The sequence below is a fragment of the Notolepis coatsorum genome (genome assembly GCF_963971535.1).
Source record: "Notolepis coatsorum genome assembly, chromosome: 20".
NCBI lineage: Eukaryota > Metazoa > Chordata > Actinopteri > Aulopiformes > Paralepididae > Notolepis > Notolepis coatsorum.
Window position 1 is genome coordinate 58897091 of NC_140184.1, and position 24042 is coordinate 58921132.

The window sequence follows — 24042 nt, forward strand, 5'->3', positions numbered from 1 at the left end:
CGGAAGGCATGTCCTCACCAGCAAAGACTTGTAGTACTTGCACCATGCGCCATGTATTGAAAAGAAAAAAAGTACTCCTGGTATGGAATGCAAGGTATCGGTAGACATTTTTTAAACAATAGCGCTACTAGCCTAGTAGCCTACAGTCTTTTACTCAACATGTCTATTTCTCAATGGACTTTGGGCTCAGATAATAATTTGGGGACCCACTTTCAAATCTTCCCATGGCCCACAATTGGGGTGCTGACCTACAATTTGAAAGCCACTGGATTAGGGGAACTGAGGGGAGTATATTTTATTTTCTATGTATACTTGTCTTTGCACATGTTGAAGAGTGACTCAGCCTTACTGGTCTTTGAGAACAGACAGATTTTCACCGTACGTCTGTGCACTACAAGTGCCTAAGTGTCTGAACTAGGGCTGGGCGATATGGCCTAAATATGATATCACGATATTTTCTGACCTTTCGGCGATACACGATACACATCACAATGTTTTTCTTTTTTACCCCAAACAATTCATTATGAGGCTTACCAAGACAGTAACCTGTCCTTAGAACAGGCTGTCATCCCCACCTGCCTGAAGAAGTCCACTATTATCCCTGTACCCAAAAAATCCAAGCCTGCTTGCCTCAACGACTACCGCCCTGTAGCTCTCACCTCCATAGCCATGAAGTGCTTTGAGAAGCTAGTAAAGGGCTACATCTGCTCCTCCCTCCCCATCAACATGGACCCCCTGCAATTTGCATACCGCCCCAACAGGTCCACGGAGGACGCCATATCCCATGTGCTGCACACAGCAGCATCACACCTGGACAAGAGGCAGGGGAACTATGTGAGAATGCTATTCATCGACTACAGCTCGGCATTCAATACCATAGTCCCCTCCATACTCATAGCCAAGCTCAGGGACCTGGGCTTGGGCTATGACCTCTGCCAGTGGGTCTTGGACTTCCTGACTGGCAGACCCCAGGTGGTGAGAGCAGGCAACTGCACCTCCTCATCCATCACCCTCAACATAGGGGCCCCCCAGGGCTGTGTTCTGAGTCCCCTCCTCTACTCCCTGTACACACACGACTGTGTGGCTCAGCGGAGTAGCAATACAATCGTCAAATTTGCTGACGACACAGTGGTGGTGGGCCTGATCTCTGCCAACGACGAGAGGGCCTACCTGGAAGAGGTCAAGGTCCTGGCGGGATGGTGCCAGGAAAACAGCCTCTCCCTGAACGTCAGCAAAACAAAGGAGATGATTGTGGACTTCAGGAGGTCGGGGGTCAAGGACTACAGCCCCCTCAGCATCGACGGGGCACCGGTTGAGAGAGTCAACAGCTTTAAGTACCTCGGAGCCTACATATCCGAGGACTTGACATGGACCACACACATTAACAGTGTTGTGAAGAAGGCACGACAACGCCTCTACTTCCTCAGGCGCCTAAGGAAGTTCCAAGTCAGCCAGAAGATCCTTAAGAACTTCTACTCATGTACAATAGAGAGCATCTTGACCGGCAACATCACCTCCTGGTTTGGGAATAGCACTGCACAAGACCAAAGCAGACTACAAAGAGTGACACGTTCAGCCGAACGCACAATTGGAGGGGGGCTCCCCACCCTCCAGAACATTTTACTACAAGCGTTGCAAGGGCAAGGCTAAGAGAATCATTAAAGACTCCAGTCACCCGAACAACTGCCTCTTTGAACTGCTGCGGTCAGGCAAGCGATACAGGAGTCTCAAGGCGAGCACAGAAAGACTCAGAAGAAGCTTCTATCCCCAGGCCATCAGGCTGCTAAACGAACAATGAATGAACACTACACAACAACAACCACCAAACGCACATAGCACACACATCCACACGCACACACTCACTTTAAACAAACACACTGTAGCACCCACTCCACACACTTATAGCACACACCCACTTTAAACAAACACACTGTAGCACCCACTCCCCACACTTTATATTTATGGATGAAGGATTGCACTACAACTCGTACACCTTACTGTAAATTGTACCTCATCCCATTTCTGCTTTGCACTAGATAGTACTGTACATTAGTACACTGCATAGTATTGTGTATTGTATATTATATGGTAACTCAGAACATTGTACATATGTCTATACCGAACACTGTGACCTCATTTTCTTCTTCTAAATTCATGCTATATTATGTTATTATGTTATTTGATACTATCTTGTCTAGCACAGTCTCTGGAGCGTAACAGTAAGAAGCATTTTGTATGAAAGTATTCTGTACTTCTGTATGACAACTATTAAAGAACTTGACTTGAACTTGAGTATTTGAGTTTGCAAGCTAACATTAAAGACAAAATAAAATACCCATGCATTTAGCATTTTTATATTATATATTAGATTTAGATTATTGGATTATTAGATTATATATTGCATATATTTAGCAATGAGATATTATATGATTTAGATATGAAATATGATGAATTGAAAATGGGGGACCCTGATGTAAACAAGACGAAAGTCTTTCTCTGGTCTGCATCCCCTTAACAATTGTATGTATTGAGCTGTACTGTACCCATTCTGCAATATGTTAATAAAGTTTTAAATCAATCAATCAATCAATCAATCAATAGCATTTTAATGAAACTACTGTATATTTGTATGTCTCTAAATGTTTTGATGAATTGAAAATGGAGGACCCTTATGTAAAAAAGCCGAAAGTCTTTTTCTGGTCTTCATCCTCCTGTACTGTATTGTACCCATTCTGCAATCTGTTAATAAAGTTCTCATTCATTCATTCTGACGGAAAACAGAATAATTTTGATTGACAGTGCTGACAACAACAAAGCTACTAACATTAGCTCCCCGTGGCCGACTAGTAGGAGACCAGTGCTCCGCAGAATGACTAAACGAGGCATAATGATTTTACTGCAACGAATGTTATAATAAAAGCCTTTCCATACATCGGTCCGATTGAAAACTTTATTAACAGACCGCAGAATGGGCATATCTCAGCACGGGCTGAGATATGAACGAGTAACGTGTGGACCAGATTGACGCGACACAATCCTCTTGGGCAAAACATCACGATATCCACGATACGTTGAAAAAGTGTATCGTTAATGAACTGTACTCGATATTTATATAATATCGTCATATCGCCCAGCCCTAGTCTGAACATCCTCAGTATGGGTTTCATCTTTTCATTCCCACTCTGTGAGAGAGCCGGCTAGAGCAACAGTTCACTCTCAATACACCTTTTATGCGGTGGCCAGACAGCAGCTGAAGTCAGGGGGCGAGTGCCGCTGCCAACGCCACCGTCTGAACTCTCAGACTTGGGTTTTGCTTTTAATATTCATCCGTGCATACACTCCCAGAGACCAAAAGAGTCAAGCATTACCCACTTGTGGTGTAAAAGTGTTTCCTGTTTTGTGCACCGCCACATCCACTCAGGATCGTCCTGCGCATATAAAACAAAAATAAAACGTCTCGGCCACCGGGCCCGTCCGCTACTACTGTGGAGGAGAGACGCCCTGGCTTAATCTCTGGGATAACCTCGAGACGCCCAGCAACATCAAGAGAGAAGGACTATGCTTAGGGCCCACTGCCGTGGATTTAAAACAAAAGGAGGGGTGTAAGCAGGTCTCTTAATCACAAGGAAGGATGGGATTCCTGGTGAGGAGGACTGGGGAGCAGCACCGCCCTGCACAGCTGTGGCAGATGTAAATAAAGCTGGTGCCAAACAAGACTCTTCAGGAAGGGCAGCACGATATGGACAACAAAATAATAACATTAATATTGGGATGATTTTTTTGTGTGCAGATATTAGGGAAATAATTTCTAAAGGTCTGGTATCAAGTTTCAAAATTGAAATGAAACTTTCAGCAGTAGGCTATATTATGGGAATGGATTTACATGCTGTATACGTGTAACCCTGTGGCATTATACTATCTCTAGGAGTGGGAATCACCAGAGGCCCCACTATACCATATTATCACGATACTAGAGTCTTGATAATGTACTATTGAGATATATTGTGATGCATTATCTTTTGTCCTCAACAAAAAACCTTGTCCACACCTGCAATAAAAAGATGAGTTTTCAGTCTATTCACATGACTCAAAATCGGATTGCATATCCATATAATATCGGCACGCAAAATATTGCCATATATCATTGTATAGCCTATTTTCTTCACGCCATGTGTTCGAAAGTTTCCACTCGCAGTTGCGCAGTTAACATTCTGATCTCATCGAACCCCATGTGCGTTGCTGCTATACTGAAAGTTTTCGCTTTTAATTCTGCTCTTCAATCAACTCAAAAGTAAACATGGATCTTGTAGCTAAACCGAATGTTACTTCACCTGTTTGGGAACACTTTGGCTTTGAGCCTGATGAAGAGGGAAAGCCTAAGAATGTAGATGAGGCAGTGTGCCGCATTTGCAGCAAGAAAATAAATGTGATGCGAGGAAACACGACGAATCTGGCATCGCATCTTAGGACCACTCATCGCCCTGTAATTGTATACGATGCAATGAAAGGCAGCGCATCTACCTCAGGAGGTACCGGCCCGGCACTGCGTCAGTTAGGAGTAGGGATGCACCGAATATTCGGCCACCGAAAATTATCTGCCAAAATGGTTCAAAAAAGGCACTTTCGGCCGAAAGGGTTTAGCACCGAAAAAATATCACAGAATGTCAAAGAACAGGGTTACGTTCATAACCTAACGTGTTGTTGTGATGACATAATCAAAACGCGGCTTCAGTCATTACATGAGCAACGTGTAACGTGAGCTCTTCAGTCCTGCGTTCTAAAGCCTGTGATAACGCCTCTTGCGAGTCGCGCTGTTTCTATGTAAACTCCGCGAGCAACATGTCCAATAAATGAGTCTTTAACACTTTGATTGCCGGAAAACGCTTTTTCACGTCATTCAGAGCCATGCTAAAGGTGCCGAGGACGCCGTAACTCGTCTTTGATATCAATATTTCAAAAATCTGTGATCGAAATCATATTTTCTTTCCGGAGCCCTGAGATGTGCTGGTGGGCTCCCACCAACTGTCTAACGGTTCGAGAGCGCCATCTGGTGGCCGATCGGCAGATCGGCCAAGAGGGAGGGGCGCCCCAAACAGGAAGTGCTCATCCATATGAGCTCCGGGCACTCGCGTCCGGTAGCCGGACTCCATCTCAACACACTGGATGATCAATCGCTCGCCCTAACTCAATAAACAACGTTATTTGGACGTATATAGTATTATACAAGCTGGAAATGGTTCATCAGGATAAACATCCCATAATCGAAAACGGTCTACACCACGCTGATCGTCCAACGGCGCGAGGAAGATACGGTAAGATTGAGCGTTATTTTTTAACGTGTTCCATATAAACTGTTATGATGAACATATGACCCACACTAGATGAATGATATAACGCTGCCCACGGAATTATAAACGATCCCCCGCCCATCCGGTCATCATCAGATCATACGTAGATCATTCTAGAAGTACGTCCAATTGAAATTTTTTATATCGCCCCGATTGCCATCAAACTGTATTTCATCATCAATATAATGCATTTGGGGCTATAGATCACGTTCTGGAGAAAGCTGCAGAAAGAGATGAAAACATACTTATACATTAGACCATACTTTACTATGAATATGTGAATGAAAAAGTTTAACGTTGCTACACAATGAACAATACATATAGGACTTTGAATGGGCCCTAATAATGGCAATGTAGCAATAGAATTTAAAAAGTTATAGCCCTGCAAAGAAGGGGAATTTCTCCATAGACAAATAGAGCCGGCAACCTATGGTATATAATGAATTTAGCCTTAGGCAATCAAAGTGTTAACATGCTTTATATCCTCGCCATTACTATATGCCCGTCGCGGTTAAAAACCTTTTTAACTAACGTTAGCGTTAAGCTAGCTAACAACGCTTCCGTTCCTCTTTCACTCGTCTCTCTTAAGCTACGTCATCCCCCGCTAAGAGTCACGGGAGATGTAGTAAATACAAGAGTCCTTCCATGTAGGCTAGAACGCCGTGAATTATGACAGTAGCCACTACAGTAACATCATTAAGTCTGCTATAAGCTATTTTCCCTCTCGTGTGTGTGTCTTTATGCAGATCTTTCTGCAGTTTTAAAGCACCTTGGCTTTGTTCTGAATGCACTTTGTTGTAGTTATCCTACTAAAATAAAATAAAATGCACTTGACTTTAATGCACATTTTGTTGTATGCAAAGAGAAAATGTTTAAATTGTACAATCTTTCAGCAGTCAGTCTGGAATAAATGTATGCATTCAAAAGTGCTGAATAAATGTTTTATGGACCCATAATAGTGATTATTAATATGATTTAAGTTATGTTTAGCCATAATCATGTCTTTTGCCATAATCAGGTAGCTAAAAAAAAAAAAAAAAAAACATATATATATTTATATTAATAATTTTCGGCCTTTCGGCATTCGGCCAACTGTTTCCTATTTTCGCTATCGGTTTCGGCCAAGAATTTCCCATTCGGTGCATCCCTAGTTAGGAGTTTCCGAGGCATTTGCCAGAGTAACTAAATATAACCGGGACAGCAACAAGTGGCGAGCACTTACAACTGTAACACAGTATTTGTTTGCGGAGATGGTGCCCTTCCGGACTGTAGAAAAGCCATCATTCAGAGCTATGCTTCAGTCCTTCGACAAACAGTATGAACTGCCAGGCAGAACATATTTTTCGGAAACAGCCATACCAGAAATGTACTTTAAAGTAAGAAACGAAATCGTAGCACAGATAAAAGAAGTGGACCATTTTTCTGTCACAACGGACAGTGTAAATATGTCCAGTGTAAATATGATGCCCTACATGAGCCTCACGTTGCACTACCTCACTCCAAAGGTGCTTGGAGACCGTTTTCACACCAGAAAACCATACAAAGGAATATCTGGCCGAAGCCCTTCGCTGCTTATTCCGCATTTCACTGTATACCTGTATGCCGTGACAAATAAAACTCTTGACTCTTGACTTGACTGGAGTGGTCTCTGGATGAGAGCAAACTGTGTTGTATTGCTACCGATAATGGGGCAAATATTGTTGCAGCAGTGCGGGAATTAAGCTGGCAATGGCTAAACTGTTTTGGCCACAATCTTCACCTGGCGGTCACCAATGCGATGACATCAGAGAAGGAGCGCACAGCACGAGCCATGGGTCTGTGCCGAACATTGGTCACCACGTTTTCTCAGAGCTGGCAGAAGAAAAGAAAACTACAGAGAGAACAGGATGAACTCAAAATGCCCCGAAAAAGCTTAGTTCTGGTGAGTTAAATAGTCTATATAGCCATTTAAATGTTTATATGAAATGCTTCAGTTTAATTAAATATATATTTGTACGTTAATAATATTTACATTTATATATTTATAATTACCGCATATATATATATATATTAGGGATGTCTGATATTGGCATTAAAATGTGACAGAAAATTATCGGTTTAAAAAAAGAAAAAAAACATTTTTAAATTTCTTTTATTTAAGCTTTATTTACCCAGTCAAGCAAGTAAGAACAAATTCTGATTTTATTTATTGTCAAACATAATGTGTTAATTCCACGACAAGATATATGTAATGTTAATTACCTGAAATTCTTCAGTTTTTTGGGGGGGGTATCGGTTGGTATCGGAAATTAAGAGTTGGACAATATCGGTATAGGTAAAAAAGCCAATATTGAACATCCCTAATATATATATATATTTATAGGGCAAATATAACTGAGCGGGCATATAAATCCTCATCTTGCACCCTGAACTTTTTACACATACACTGCATCAAGAGGCAATATACTTGCCCAGATGCTTGATCTACTGTAATCGTTCCTGCCACACATCAGATTGAAAACAAAGCACGGGCCCACCACACACTTAAAGGGGACATGTACTATAAATGTCATTTTTCAGTCTCTAGCATTGTATTATAGTAATAGGAGTTAGTATCAATGTGTTTTAGTGTCTAAATACCATATTGGCGGATTGCTCTGATTCAGCTCAGATAATTTCCTGCTCCAGTAAATTAGTACATCCTGATTTGAAGGCCTGAGTCACGTCATTCAGGCTCTGGGTGGAAGACAGTGATGTGATTGGCTCTGTGGTTGTAGCTAATGCCCACCCACAATCTACCTAGACTAGACAGCGAGAGGAAAACCACTTCCTCATACTGCGAGGCAGAGTGAAACCCGACACCTCTGCATACTCTGGAGGGAGAGAGAGAGAGAGATAGAGAGAGATAGAGAGGGAGAGAGAGAGGGAGAGACAGAGAGAGAGAGGGAGACAGAGAGAGAGGGAGGGAGAACTTGGGGGGGGGGGGGGGGGGGGGGGGGACCTGCCGCGCCACACGGGAGAGGGGAGGAAGGGAGGCCCCCCCCCCCCACACAAGCTGCCGCAGGGAGAGAAAAAACGAAAGGAAGAGACGGCCTGTATTTTTTTTCTCTCCCTCTCTCTCTCTCTCGCACCCCCCACCCTCTCTCTCTCCCTCTCTCTATCTCTCTCTGTCTACCAGTCGCAGACTGTGTGGACTGACTATCACTCAAAGTGCTTATGGGCGGAGCCAGGCCATAACAGCCTGAAATCTTGAAGCTGAAAAATTATGGTTTTGAGTACTTGATTAGAAATATAAAACAATGAATTTTTTTTGAAAAAAAAACATACAGATGTCTTCAATAGACTAACAGGAATTGTGTAAAGTTGCCCAAATAGTGCTAGGAATAGCAGTACATGTCCCCTTTAACAAAATAAATAGTTACTGTATGAATTTTCATCTCAAAGAACGTATTTGAAATAAGTGGCATTGTCGGCGTTTTAGCTTAACTTTTTGGCTAAGTGGCTATATCTTTATTGGCAATAATTATTATTAGAGGCTCGATTTTTCGTGGACGAAAAATACACCAGTCTATAGATATAAATTTCCCCGACATAACACTACCTGCCGCAACAAAATCCGTGCCTTGGTTATCCAGATACAGATTAATTATCGTCTCAGAATAACGTATAATTGGCTAAGTGGCTATATATTTTACAGCGTATTTTACGTCTATTGGCAATAATTGGTGTGGCCTTATGTTAATTTAAAATCTATGTTCAAGGCATTGTTTATTCCATATATAGCGGCAAAAATTGAGAGAATAAATGCGAGAATGGCTTTTCACTTAATTTATTAGACCTTGTATTATTTCATTATTGTTTTTTGTTTTTTAAACGAGTGGCCTTTATTCAATAAATTGCCGCAATGAATGTGCACTTTAGGATTTATTTGTATTTTATAACTTTGCAGTGCAAAGCCTTTATAAATGTGTAATGGCCAATCTGTTTCTGTTATGCACATTTAGGCCTTGGTTACACTGGGGAAAACAGCAACGTTGTATTTTCGAATGATTACGTTTGCATGGCCAAAGTAAAAAAAAGTGCACTTTTATTGCACTTTGTTTCTTGCTGAAAAATAAATGCTACGTTGCTAAATGGCTCACGCGAGGTATTTAAAGATGGTAGACTGTTGTTTTTTTAGCAGTAAGTGTAGTGGCGCGTTCAACCTTTCTGATTGGTTGAAAATGGTCTTCATGTTTGAACTACATCACCACCTACTGCTTTGGCATTGTACTACATGTATATACATCACTCGGTGCTCAGGAGACAAAACGACGTCTAACTTGCCTGCGAATACACAGCGTTCTGAAAAGCGAAATGAAACGCTTTGTTTTGGCTAGAGTGTAACCGCAGCCTTAGTTTCAAGAACAATTTGTTCTGTGTTTTTGCCAGTTATGTTGTCTGTGTTTCACTTTCAATAATGAATGCGTTGCTTGCCGAATCCCAAACAATATTCCTGCTGCAAAGTCGTCCTCTAAAGATAGACATTTAGACTAGAGGCAGGCTATATGCAATAAAGAATAGACTACTACAGAAATAAATGCATTCAAACTTTTTATTTTTAGGTTACCGCAGCGGTTTGAATAGCTTCGCAAATTTGTGCGGTAAGGAAAAAATCAATACCGCGGCAGCCCTAGTGTCGTGCATCTGTTTTTCACCCCCAGTATGTATGCCCTGTGCTGGTTTTTAGCTGCGACTAACAGCTCTATAGGTCACTCTGTCGGTTGGCTGGTCCACAAAACTTTCACCAATCTCTAGTGGCCACAGGTTTTGCCCTAGGCTGAAATTGGGTTACCTTGTGAGGCAGCTGGATTTGCAAGATCACGGGAGAATCCATCATGTCAGGCTTCAAGTTATGCTTGTAGCCGAACCACAGTGGTTCAGATCAGCGTCCTATGAGGACCTACTGGCAGCTAGTGCTACAGACTTGGTTTAGACCAGGGGTCAGCAACCTTTACTATCAAAAGAGCCACTTTTCCCCCCTCCCACAAAATAAAATGCTCAGGGAGCCGCACAACCTATTTACCCTTAAAATGAAGATAACATAGGCGGTCAGGTGGCGTAGCGGAGATTGTGTTAGTCACCAATGCAAGAGGCTGCGGTCTCGACTCCCGGAGAGTCAGCATTGCCTTGGCTCGGGCTGATCGCTATACTAACTCGTTTGGCTGAGTTAGGGGGAGGGGAGCCGTGGGTGGGTCCTGGGCGTTGTGGACAGCGACCCCTACAGTTCGGTCGGGGCGCCTGCTCAGCGAAGGTAGGATCTGGTGAGAGGTAGTGCGGCCTCCCACACGTTACACTCTCCCAGTGAGAATCTGCGCGGCCAGGCTGGCTGCCGGCTGGCTGCACATGCGTCGGAGGAAAGCATGTGACAGTCTCCGGCCTCTCGGACCAACAGTAGGGGAAAGTGCGCAACAACCAGGAAGGAGGTTGGGAATTGGCATAACGACTAACAGTGGGATGGGAGTGTATAACATTTTATATATCCCCAAGCATACCCCACATTTAGCATAAAACGCCTGACAATTGCATACCCAAAGTAATTTGCGATTTATTATACTTTATACTTATAGCACACAGTGTGTTGCATTAATGGAATTATAAAGCAACAAAAAGAAACATTTACAGTTATAACAAAGGGAAACCTCAAACTCTTATGAAGAGGAGAAAAAATACTGGCTGTGTAGACCTATTTTTAAATAAAACACAGAAGAGGAGACAAAACACTGGTGTCTGTAGACCGACTTTGAAATAAAACCCTGAACTATTCAGGTATATTTGAGTCCTTCCCTTATTTGTGGAACATTTATAAAATAAAAAGTAGTCCACTTTGAAAAAAGACTACCATGTGTAGACCTACTTTGAAATAAAACACAGAAAAGGAGAAAAAACACTGGCATCTGTAGACCTACTTTGAAATAAAACCCTGAACTATGCAGCTCTATTTGAGTCCTTCCCTTATTTGTGGAAAATCTATAAAATAAAAAGTAAATTTTTCGTTGTTCGCAAATTTCGCACCACATATCAGGCATACAGGTAAGCCTGCATCGTTAGTCGTGAAAGCAAATTAATCTGTCCACGCTGAATTAAACCCTCTATTTTCCACACTTTCCTTTTTTTGGATTTATCCATGGTTAGCTTACTGGGGGGTCGGAAACCAAGATTAGCCACTTGCAGACGGCAGGGAGAGGCGCAGGGTGTAAGAAAAAAAAAAAAAAAAAAAATTATTATTATAATCTTTTTTGGCCAGGGAGCCGCAGCTGATTGGCTAAAGAGCTGCAGGTTGCAGACACCTGGTTTAGACAAATCAGTGTCCTATGAGGACCTACTGGCAGCTACAGACGTGGTTTAGACCAATCAGCGTCCTATGAGGACCTACTGGCAGTTACAGACGTGGTTTGGGTTACCTTCTTTGAATCAATGATTTTTTTTGGTATTCATATTCCTTACAAAGACGGCAAGAATCGTCTACAGACATGCCGATTACTAGGGATGCCCCGATCACGTTTTTTGCCACCGATACCGATCACCGATCCTCGTGAGCCATATTGGCCGATACCGATAGTTTTTGATTAAAAGAAATTAAAGTTTATTTTATATATATTTTTTTTTATTTTTTTTATAAAATATATATATTATATAATTAGACTTGTACTTGTATTATCTGCGAGACATCGCCACCACGCAACAAGCTCCACTGTCTGTGTGTACTCTAGTAGCCTCCAGCTACGGCCAGGATTCTCCGGAGCTGCACCTGGACCCTATACTCAAGTAGCCTCGAGCTACGGCAAGGATTCTCCGGCGCTGCAGCTGGACCCTAGTATTGGTATAACGTTAAATCACATTCACAAGCCCTCAGCTCGAATCGAATCAGTGTTATAAGACATTGATATCAGGAGCTATCTGTAGCTACAGCTAGCCGGATATATAACATTAATACAACGCCTCAGTGAATTATTTAGTTCAATGGGACATTTCGTTTTGAACAGTGAACTAGCTTGCGCTAACGTGAGCTAACAGCTAACAGGTATCATACACTCTACTAGACTTTGTGGAGCGTTTGCCACATCAACATTAGCTTCGGCTACCACGAGGATGGTCTTGGCTAACGAACAGGCCTGACCACTGTTGGACTGAGAGACAGAGGGACAATAGACTGGACTGAAAGATCATTAGATAGACTGAACACACCGAAAGGTCATTAGAATAGACTTTGCAAGGACAATACAATCTGTTAACATCCGAGCTGAGGTTTCTGTTTATCAAATAAAACCACGCTTTTCCTTGTAAGGTATTTCACGTTGTCGAAGTGTCGAATTCTTACAGAGGTGGAGAATTATTATGGTTTGCGGATTGTACTAACGGGGAGAGATAAGGATCTTATCAGCCAGTATCGGAGACGTTAGGACCATTAAAATGACACAACGCAGAGGAATTGGATGGAGAGCCAAACAGACGAAGACGTGATACTGGCCAGTTTGATCAGGATCTAACAGTTAGCTCATGGAGACGCCGTCCTCACGTGTCCCGTCCCACTAGAGTAGACCACTACTAGACCCGTGTTTACATGCGTGCTGGAGGGATGAGCAGACGCCGCACCACCCGGTGTTGAGACAGAACGATCGGCGAAAATAAAGCATTATCACCGATCACATATTTATACTGAGTATCGGCCGATAACGATCGGGGCATCCCTACCGATTACATAGCTAGTCTCCTCTTCAGTCTAGCCCGTGATAGACAGATGGTTCATCAAATCATCTGCTATTATTTTCATTAAATGGCCGCCCTTTTCAAAACAGTTTCCAAGCTCAAATTCTCTGATGGTTCCGTTTAACAAACCAGGTAAGAAATTGGTCATGGAGGTCAAGTGTGTGTGTGTTCATGTCAATTGGCTAAAAGGGGGTGAGGCAATGCGCTCGTTTCCATGTCGACATGAATACATAATTCAAGTGTGTGTGTGTGTGTGTACAGGACCTACCTCCACGTCTTGTAGGCTGAAGTCATTCTGGTCTTTGAAGTTAGCCGCCCCGGCGCTCAGCTCCATCAGCATCTTGGCGATCTCGGGCTTTATTGCTGCAGTCAGCCGGCTGGCCGCCTCCATGACGTGTTCCTGCACGTCCTTCAGTTGCATAGCTGCTTTGGAGTAGTGAGAGTTCCTGAACACACTGCTGAACAGGTCCGTGAGGAAGGCGCTGGCCCGGCAGAACACGTTAAGGGCATCCAGGTACTTGGAAATGCCCTGCTGTATGTCGGCGACCGCGGTGGTGGTGCTGGAGGGAGGCGGGTGGCAGCCACCGGGCATGCCCACCCCGGTGGCCATCGGTGAGGGGGCAGAGCAAGAGGAGGCCAAAGGGGCGCTGAGGGTCCGGCTTAGCTCGGGCATCTGATACTGCTGGTGCTGCTGCACTTTCTGCTTGGACCCGCCGAGCAAAAAGCGCCGCTTGTAGTCCATCTTACTTTCCTGCACACTGCAACAATACATAGGTGGTGGGCCGGCCCCAGAAGCTCCCGTTTTGTTTTCGCCACAAAGCACTCTTTACAAACAACCGCCCAACCCAAGAGTACTGGAACCTGGAAAGTTATGTAGAAATACAGCTTAATGGTTCCATCTGCCAGAGGCTCATGTCAGTCTGTAGTGATGGTACAACTGCAGGGGGACGTGCAGCCCTGCTGCAGCTCGGAACAAGAGGCCCGGTGATATAGAACCAGCTGAAGGACACCTTCCAGATTCTCTATTTTCAGCTATGAAAAGAGGAACCATGAAAGAGAGAGGGTGGGGGGGGAGCTCTTCGATTTCCTTTCAAAACAGAGCTACAGCCAAGGAAATTCCAAAGAGCGTCACTTTTCCTTCAAATGGAAGCAGAAAAAAAAGTTCTCCTCTGTAAATTATAGAGTATATACACATATATGTACATATATATAGATATTGATATATATATTTTGCCAATCCACCGCTAATAAAAATAGAAAAATCTTTAAAAGCTGTAAAGCAAAAAAAAAGAAAAGGAAGAATGAATTTGGAAAAATGGGACACTGGTCAACAGCGGGGAGTGGAAGATAAAAACAGGCAGGCGCACGGTTCGGGCCTCTGGGCCAATGCTGCCTTGTCTCTGTTCTCTGAGCAGCAGGGTGGAGCTGGTGGTGTGTTGTGGTGTGTGGCGGGGCAGAAGACAGATCCAGTCCGTCACCGATCCTCTTCACCAAACAGAGCTCGTTGGGCAGTGAGCGTGGCCAGCTGATTGCTCTGTCTGCCCGTCTGTCTGTGTGTTTGTCTGTCTGTCCGTCGGCTGGAGAGCTTCCTTCTGCTGGCTGAGGTAGTTATTACTCACCGTGGAAACAAATGTGCTTCCAGATCTCGCTGCTCTCTCCGCAAAGCGCAGATTAGAGCAACACAAAGCACAAATGTATCTGTAAGGCCTCTAGGTCATTTCCTAAAGAGAGGAGAGAGACAAGAGAGAATGTTACGTGAAATCAGGAGAGAGAATGTTACCGTGAAATCAGGGGAGGAAGGATGAGCTTTGTTTCAGAAGGTTGTTCTTTCCTACACCCAGTAAAAAGTGGGCTGCTCCATCCCAAACTACATGTCGAACTATCCCGGTATGTTGGAAGTACATTGTGTCATATGAAGTGGGTCAATGTGACAGTGCACCTCTTGAACCCGTCAGGGTAACAGGAGAAAACACTGGATTCATCTTATGCCGTTTAATTTCACGTAAGCCTAATTACAGCTCAGTGAATGGCTGGAGACAACCAACCATCTCTAGACTGTCGCCAACACTGTACTTGTCTTCAGGCAGAGCGTCTCTGATGAAAAGCCCTCAAGCCGTCTGGCTGAAGAGAACACAGCTGCCAGCAGCCATTGTTAGGAGACACTGAGGGATCTATTGAACTATTCTCAGTGGGAGTCATATGAATATGCCTATTCAAAACCATGATATGACCAGAAAAAAATAGCAAATTCCCTTTGGTTGTTTTATTTGAATATGTAAAGCGGACGGACATATTTCCATTTAGCATGACTATGGGGGGGAAAGGCAGCAAGCAGCATCACCTATAGCAGGGCAATCATGGTGGTTTAGGGCTGACCCGAATGCTTCGAAGCTTCGATTCACTGCCATGGTAAATGGTAATCAATGTCAAAATCACTATTCCAATGCTCCGTTTTTTTTTACCCCTCCAAAAATTAGCATCAGAAACAGCTCATAAAAATAATAATCCAACATTGAGAATCAGTTCTTCTCAGACAACAACACTGTTATGAACTGTCCGTCTGTCTCACACTTCTCAACTAACCCACCAGTGAAACTCTCGTGCTGATAATTAATACTGAAGCTTCCAAGATCCCAGGAATGGTAATAGACACTAGACAGTCCTACTCGAGACTAAATTAGGCCAGAATATCCAGGAAAACCGAAGACTCACACCCAGTAAGAAATAGGGCTGGGCAAAATATTGCTTCCTTTCCTTTCACTGCGTTTGCATACTGTGGGGTAGGGCTGCTCGATTATGGCAAAAATCATAATCACAATAATTTTTGGTCAATTCCACAATTGAGATCACGATTACTCATTGACTTTGGAAACAGCTCTACTGTCAGATTCTACAGTAATTCTACAGCTATTAGTCACAGGCCTTTGTCAACTAGCCTAATCAATTAGTAGTTGATTTAAAAATGGACAAATCTGTAAAATTGTGTTTCCCACATGTAGTCAAGCAGAGAGGCCTTTTTCTTTTTATAAATCTAGTGCTTAACATATACATTTTCAGGACATATTAACTCACACAGCACAGGGCGGGATGACTCATAAAAACCAGCCAACCAACCAAGTCTTGATCAACAAAGCCCAAACCAACCAATTAACTGACTGGTCCAACTAAGAGGGAGGGACCGGCCCTAGAATCGTCTTCATATAAATCATATCACGCGCTTTGCCCTAAATAAGATGTCAATATCACATACTTATCTATTAAAAACACACAAGTGAGGCTATCATGCTGTGGAACATTCTGTCTGTTATCTCCTGGCCACATGCTGAAAAGCTCCCAATGTTTTGGGGATGGGAGAGGAGCAACGCATGGAAAAACAAGTCCCGGCTTTTCCTCCCAGGATAACGCCAGCGACACTGCTGTCATTGTGCGCTCTGCTGGGGCTCTGGTGCGTTGTAGCAGCGCCATATCAACCACACAGACATTCCACCACTGTTCCACTGACCTTCACACCTCACTTCCTTACACAAACAGAGGGGTCCCCCCTCCCCCCGTGAACCCACTCCCAACGCCATCGGTCCTCCTCCTTACCCCAGAGGGAACAGCTCACACGCAGTCGGGCCAAGGGAAACCAGCGACCTCTTCGTGTTAGGGAGCATGAGATAGAGAGGCTCGCACACATCCTACTTCCACCAAAGCAAGCCGCTGCTTAGGCCTCGTTAATAGAGGTTTCTAGCGAATCTTAGCACCGGAGACTTTAGTTGACAACTTGACGCGAGAAACATCCTTTCGGCCGTCTATTTCCAGAAGCCTCTCGACTCCTGTCGTCCGCCCCAGGAAGGAGACAGAGCTGTGTGACCCTGTGGTACAAAAGAGACACTAGCTAACTAGCTAGTGAGAGCTGTGTGACCCTGTGGTATGAGAGAGAGACTAGCTAACTAGCTAGTGAGAGCTGTGTGACCCTGTGGTATGAGAGAGAGACTAGCTAACTAGCTAGTGAGAGCTGTGATCCTGTTGGTTGTCAGTTAAGGCCATGGGTAGGTAGGGAATTTCTTTATTTAATTAATATGTTCACAACAACATGGATGCATGTACTCTGCCAGCATGTTTAATATCCATAATACTAAAGGTTTGACTAAGACAAACTCAAAATAAATTGGGTCGCACCTAAATCGGCAGGGTCGGTCGGCAACCGGAACCAAACCATTATTTTTTTTAGGCCCAGCTAATGAGAGCTGTGTGACCCTGTGGTACAAGAGAGAGACTAGCTAACTAGCTAGTGAGAGCTGTGTGACCCTGTGGTACGAGAGAGAGACTAGCTAACTAGCTAGTGAGAGCTGTGTGACTCTGTGGTAAGAGAGAGAGACTAGCTAACTAGCTAGTGAGAGCTGTGTGACCCTGTGGTACAAGAGAGAGACTAGCCAACTAGCTAGTGAGAGCTGTGTGACCCTGTGGTACAAGAGAGAGACTAGCCAACTAGCTAGTGAGAGCTGTGTGACCCTGTGGTACGAGAGAGAGACTAGCTAACTAGCTAGTGAGAGCTGTGTGACTCTGTGGTAAGAGAGCTGGGTGAGCAGTGCCCCCGACTTCTAAATCCCATGGATTACAATGACAGTGAGAGCTGCCAGATGCCCAATGCCTGCTGCTTAACCCAGTAAACAGTAGGGGTGGGAATCGCCAGAGACCTCACGATTAGTGATGCACGATATATCGGCCGCCGACATAATATCGGCCGATATGGCAGTTTTTTTTTACACATCGGTATCGGTCCGATATCAAGATAGGGCCGATATGAACCGATATTTACATTTTTTATTTTATTTTTATCTTGTATATATATTTTTTTACTTGTTTTGGCCTTAAATAGTTTTAATAGTTTCAAAATATCAGTCATTTCTGAAAATATGTTACAAAAGTACAAAAAAAAAAAAAAAATGCGTTTTGGAAAATAGCTCTTTATTTGATTAACATAAAAAAGTGTTTTCTATACAGAGATATCGACATCGGTAAATATCGGTATCGGCCAGAACAGCAATATTAATAGCGGTTATCGGTATCGGCCACAATTTTCACATCGGTGCATCACTACTCACGATACGATACTATCGCGATACTTGCGTCACGATACGATAGTATCGCGATACTAAATATATCGCGATACGGAGTATTGCAAAAAAAAAATTGTAATTTTTTTTCAGATTTTATTTATTACCTTTTTTCAACTGCAAAGTAAAACTTTGTCAACATGTTTTATCTAATAAAATAAAGTTCAGTCTGTTCATCTCACTTCAATAATTTTTATTGCAGAACATATTTTCTCAAGCAGACGGATGTAAACACTGTATTCTGTGTTGCATGTACCTGACAAACTGAACTGTTTGTATTACAGTCATATTCCAACTTAACTGAATGCACATGTGTGTGTGGACTACTGTACTATTACAGGTATTGAAATGAACAATGCAACTTCCGTATACAAATTGTCTTTAAAAAGAAAATTATGAATAATTAAATATCGATACTTGGCGTCCCTGTATCGATACAGTATCGCCACGCAAAGTATCGCAATACTACTACGTATCGATTTCCCACCCCACCCCTAGTAAACAGGGATATTAAATGAGAGGAAACCTCTACTTGACTTCTGGCCCAACAGTGGGAATGTGTCCCAAAACCAAAAGAATATGACAAAAATATGGATTGGGTGGTGAAAGGCTGTGACAGAAAGAGTAGCCATGTCATCAGGTATCAATACTGGGGCTCCTCCATTGACAAGGAATGGAAGACTGGCTTCTTCTTTTTTAACACCCAAATTAACATTATTTTGTAGTATACCAGAATTATACTGAAACAGAAAATCTACCATACTCACAACATTCCCCTTGAGTTTTTCTCCACTTGCTCACGGAACTTGCCATATAGTTGACATTTCAATTTGGCTAAGGAGGATGGGAGGAGACTTGCTTTAGCACAGCGACGGGCTAACGTTAGCCGCTAAGCTAACTCCCGTTAGCCGATGACTCATGCAACGTGACTCCGCGGCACCAGTTCCATTAGTGAGGAAAGGGGGGGGGGGGGGGGGGGGGGGGTTATATTGACGAGGCTTGACAACAGAGGTTCAAAGATAACTTCACATTTATTGGCTATTCGCTTTATCCATCTGCCTGCTCCCGTTTCCAATGGACCTGTCTCAAACCCTGCCCTCTTTTCTTGATCCTCCAATCACAACTGTCGCTTACCTCGGACAAACCAAGTTTGTCCGAGGTAAGCGACAGCTGTGATTGGAGGATCAAGAAAAGAGGGCAGGGTTTGAGACAGGTCCATTCTGTGTGTTGACAATGACATCCTGGTGTGACATAATCAAATACGGCAATTTAGGATGCTCAAACCTCAAACTCAAACCTATTACATCACGCTATCTCGCTCTACGTTGTCAAACATGTACACTAAAGTTAAGTTATGTTGGAGTTTTATTGTGTTTGAGGGAAAGAAACCTCCTGTACTGCTGTAGTTTTTATTTTCACTTTGTTATAATTTGTATTGTATTTCATGAAAAACAACATTTCAGAGATGGAAGTAACTTGAGAAAAGGTTTTGCATTTTTCTATTGCAGTTTTGCACAATAAATGTTCTTAAAATACCTCTGTACTATGTGAAATATGTCCTAGTAATACAGGAGTACAGTAATAGCTGCCATACCTGTGTTTTACCCCTTCAGAAGCATTTATATAGACATTTTAAGATAAGTTAATATACCGTGATATACCGTCTATGCTTCAAATTATACCGTGATATAGATTTTAGACCATACAGTCCAGCCCTATCTCAGTGTCACCTTCAGACCTTTTAAACATCACAAATTGGAGTTTTAGCGCCCTAGTGTGGTGTACTAGTTTGGATTTGGAGAGTTGTTCATGTTAATTTTTGGACTTTCTTAGACCATAGGAATACCATTTATTAATTCAGAAATTGGGCATACCGGTAGTTCCCCTTTAAGGCAGTTGTAGACAGGCTTCCATATATGGTTAATAAAACTACAGTTTTGTGTATTCCTCAATTAACCTGCCAATAGAGGCCTTGCTAGGAATGTTTGTTTAGTTATTTTTCTTCCATTGGGGGACCCTAATGTAAACAAGACGAAAGTTCTTCCAAATGAGGGACCCTAATGTAAACAAGACGAAAGTTTTCTGGTCTGCATCCCCTTAACAATTGTTTGTATTGAGCCATGCTGTATTGTACCCATTCTGCAATCTGTTAAAGTCAATCAATCAATATACACACAGCAACTGTTGTTTTGCATATAGCAACCGTTGTCTCTTCCATTGCCATGTAAAAAAAACAATGGTTGCTAGCTACTACATTACAGGCAGCCATGTTGGAAGACAGAACTACATAACATTCCGTGCAAGGCCTCTATCTGTCCTTTCTTAGAGTAGTGGTTGATTCTCAGCCATTATTTGCCCTACAGTGTTATGTCATACTTGAATTAGTGAAGAAGGCTGCATATGGCGCTAAAATTAAGTTGAAGAATTGCGACTGAAGTAGCTATACCATTTCACTAGGGCTCACCCTGAACATTCCAATGGTTCGCAATTAGTTCGGTATATTGACATTCGATGATCAATTTAGGATTGATCTTTTTGTATTATTATTACTGTGTGTATCATTTGGCAAAATGTTTGTCCCGTTTGTTCATTGTGAGCCACCGTACCGGTGTGTGTGTGTGTGTGCGTGTGTGTTTACCTTGTGATGCACTTCCACGCTTGATGTGCGAGATATGCATGTGTGTGACGAGCCAGGAAAACAAACAAGTTTTCTATGGAGGAATATTAACCACTAAACGTTTGTTAGGTTGGAATCAGATAATCAGATAAAAACAATGGTTTGTGCCAACAACATGTCGCTTACTTTGCACCTACTTCCTTTTGATAAGGACGGACAGACAAGTTGTGGCTAGCTTGTGCTACATGGTCATGACTCACGGACCCAAACAACCTGGCTGAGCAGAGGTAAATTATTACTATTGAGAGGGAAGGAGTGGCTATTGGAGTGGAGTTTAATGTCTTTGCATCGGACAGGTAAGAGTTGTATAATAAGCTAATATAATGGCCCTCACTTACCAAGAGGCCGGCAGAATAATTGTAACTCTAGGTGACTTTTGTTGGAAAAACGTTACACGGGTTATGAAACTAATCAATTGCCAGTGTTGAGCTCCTAAAGGTACTTGTAAAATTATTCAATAGCTTTATATCCACTTATATCATACAGTGCAGAGTAAAATGATGAGTTAAAAAGTAGAAGCAGTGAGCAGGGCTGCTATTGTGATTACATAAATTTATAACAGAACGTTTGACCTAGCCGTCTATAGTATTCCTGATTTCTGAACGTATTTTTGAGAGAGAGAACGTTTGGAGCTTCGGTCGTAAACAGCAACGAATGTGCGAACCCTAAAAAATGGCATTCAGGCCAGCCCTACATTTCACTACATTTAAACTTACGTCTACAGAATCAGCCTAGAATCCGTCTAGATTGCCGTCCCGAGTATGAACTCTGCCAGCAGAAGTGGGTCTAAGACAGGGCAGCCAGACACAACATCAATATTGATGAGATCCGCTAGCTTCTCATTGTTCCTCCAGTGGCTGCCAACCTCTTGTTCCACTGCACAGCGTATTAAGAGTTTGCACCCAAACAAACACATGTAATAGGAGGGTCCCCAGCCTCTACTGGCCCCGCGCCAGCCCGGTCTGATGTCCTTCCTTCGGCAGGGTGTACTCCAGGCTAATGTTAGCTCAACTTCCCCACTCGCTCTGCATCTCAGCTGCTGCAGTTGGGACAGGAAAGGGGCTTAGGTTTCCTGGGGCAAGCTCTCTGTCGCCAGTTACAAAACCAGCTCCCCAGTATGATTTACCTGTCTGTGCAAACCTCCGGCCAGAACAGCAGCCGCAGAAAGAAAATAAAACCTAGGGTCTAGTCCAGGAAGAGCTAGATGCCTGACAAGACCTCTGATGAGGTTCGTCACGTCACAGCTTAGGTAGCTTAATGGCTGCGGACGGGCAGCTGTTCCTCATGCTGACAGCTCCTTATCCGTCTGCTGCTGTGAAGCACAGAGTGGCTCGGTGACGCTACAACCACAGGCCCACCAATAGCCTGCTCATGAAGTCTATTTCAGCCTCCGCGGTAAAAACAGCTGCCCTGCGCTCTGCACAGCACCGCTTTTAGCACTCTAAAGGTTCGGCTCAAAAATGTCCTCCACTACATCTGTTGCCAATGAAGCAAAGGAATGCATTTCCCCAGAACGTGCCTAGTGTGGATTCAAACTAACAAGAAACTTCAAACAGAAAAACAGGGGAAAATCTTAGCTTTGGAAAAGGTCTTTTGAAAATAGTATTCTGTGGCTTTATATATATAACACAGCTCAGCACACGGTAGTCCAATATTGCATACTAGTAGCAAAGAGACCATCACCTCCACCACCACTGACCTGGAGTATTAGGAAACAGAGTTCCTGGGACATTCCGCTGGGCAGATAAGCTGTGGTGAAGTCCCAGGAGTGGCGGACGGGGCGAGGGTCAAGCCAAGTGGCAGGACAAGTGCCGCGAGCAACTGTGTGACAGGAGCCGAGCCAGGCTCTGCTTGCCCACATAACACAAGGAGAGCATTGTGGCAGGCTCTAGCCTCCTCATACCAACACACAGAACAACACACACACACTCGTGCAGCTGCATGATTCTCCAAGAGGAGGAGAAACATATAGGCCTCAGCAGCAGCAAGCACAGATCCTTTTATTCAAAAATAGCCATATTAGCTACTGGACTGATACTGATACAGCTCGTTGGTAATAGGTTGGATAATATTAGGCTAACCTGTATTATAGACACTGTAAGTATGGCTCCAATAAAAATAGCAAGACAGGCTGGTGCAACAAAGGACATGCTTGAGAACCAAACAGGTCTGACGCCTGTGTGACATTACAGCATATCTCCCCCAGCCAGTGACAGAACGCATTAGGGCCGTCTTAGACTAAAGACAGAACGCATTAGAGCTGATCTAGACTAAAGACAGAACACATTAGGGCCGTCTTAGACTAAAGACAGAACACATTAGAGCTGATCTAGACTAAAGACAGAACACATTAGAGCTGATCTAGACTAAAGACAGAACGCATTAGAGCTGATCTAGACTAAAGACAGAACACATTAGGGCTGATCTAGACTAAAGACAGAACACATTAGAGCTGATCTAGACTAAAGACAGAATACATTAGGGCTGATCTAGACTAAAGACAGAATGCATTAGGGCTGATCTAGACTAAAGACAGAACGCATTAGAGCTGATCTAGACTAAAGACAGAATGCATTAGAGCTGATCTAGACTAAAGACAGAACACATTAGGGCTGATCTAGACTAAAGACAGAACACATTAGGGCTGATCTAGACTAAAGACAGAATGCATTAGGGCTGATCTAGACTAAAGACAGAACGCATTAGAGCTGATCTAGACTAAAGACAGAATGCATTAGAGCTGATCTAGACTAAAGACAGAATGCATTAGGGCCGTCTTAGACTAAAGACAGAATGCATTAGGGCTGATCTAGACTAAAGACAGAATGCATTAGGGCTGATCTAGACTAAAGACAGAACGCATTAGAGCTGATCTAGACTAAAGACAGAACACATTAGGGCTGATCTAGACTAAAGACAGAATGCATTAGGGCTGATCTAGACTAAAGACAGAACGCATTAGAGCTGATCTAGACTAAAGACAGAATGCATTAGGGCCGTCTTAGACTAAAGACAGAACACATTAGAGCTGATCTAGACTAAAGACAGAACACATTAGAGCTGATCTAGACTAAAGACAGAATGCATTAGGGCTGATCTAGACTAAAGACAGAATGCATTAGGGCTGATCTAGACTAAAGACAGAACGCATTAGAGCTGATCTAGACTAAAGACAGAACGCATTAGA

General features: G+C 43.2%; 1 protein-coding gene across 1 annotated transcript in view; it reads right to left on the reverse strand.

Annotated features, from left to right (window-relative positions):
• The window catches only part of garre1 (granule associated Rac and RHOG effector 1), a 101867-nt gene that overhangs the window by 50301 nt on the left and 27524 nt on the right, over positions 1-24042 (reverse strand). Inside the window, exon 2 of the mRNA XM_084337799.1 lies at positions 13345-14797. Coding sequence (XP_084193925.1) covers positions 13345-13848 — 504 coding nt within the window. The 5' untranslated portion in view covers positions 13849-14797. The remainder of the gene's footprint in view (positions 1-13344; positions 14798-24042) is intronic.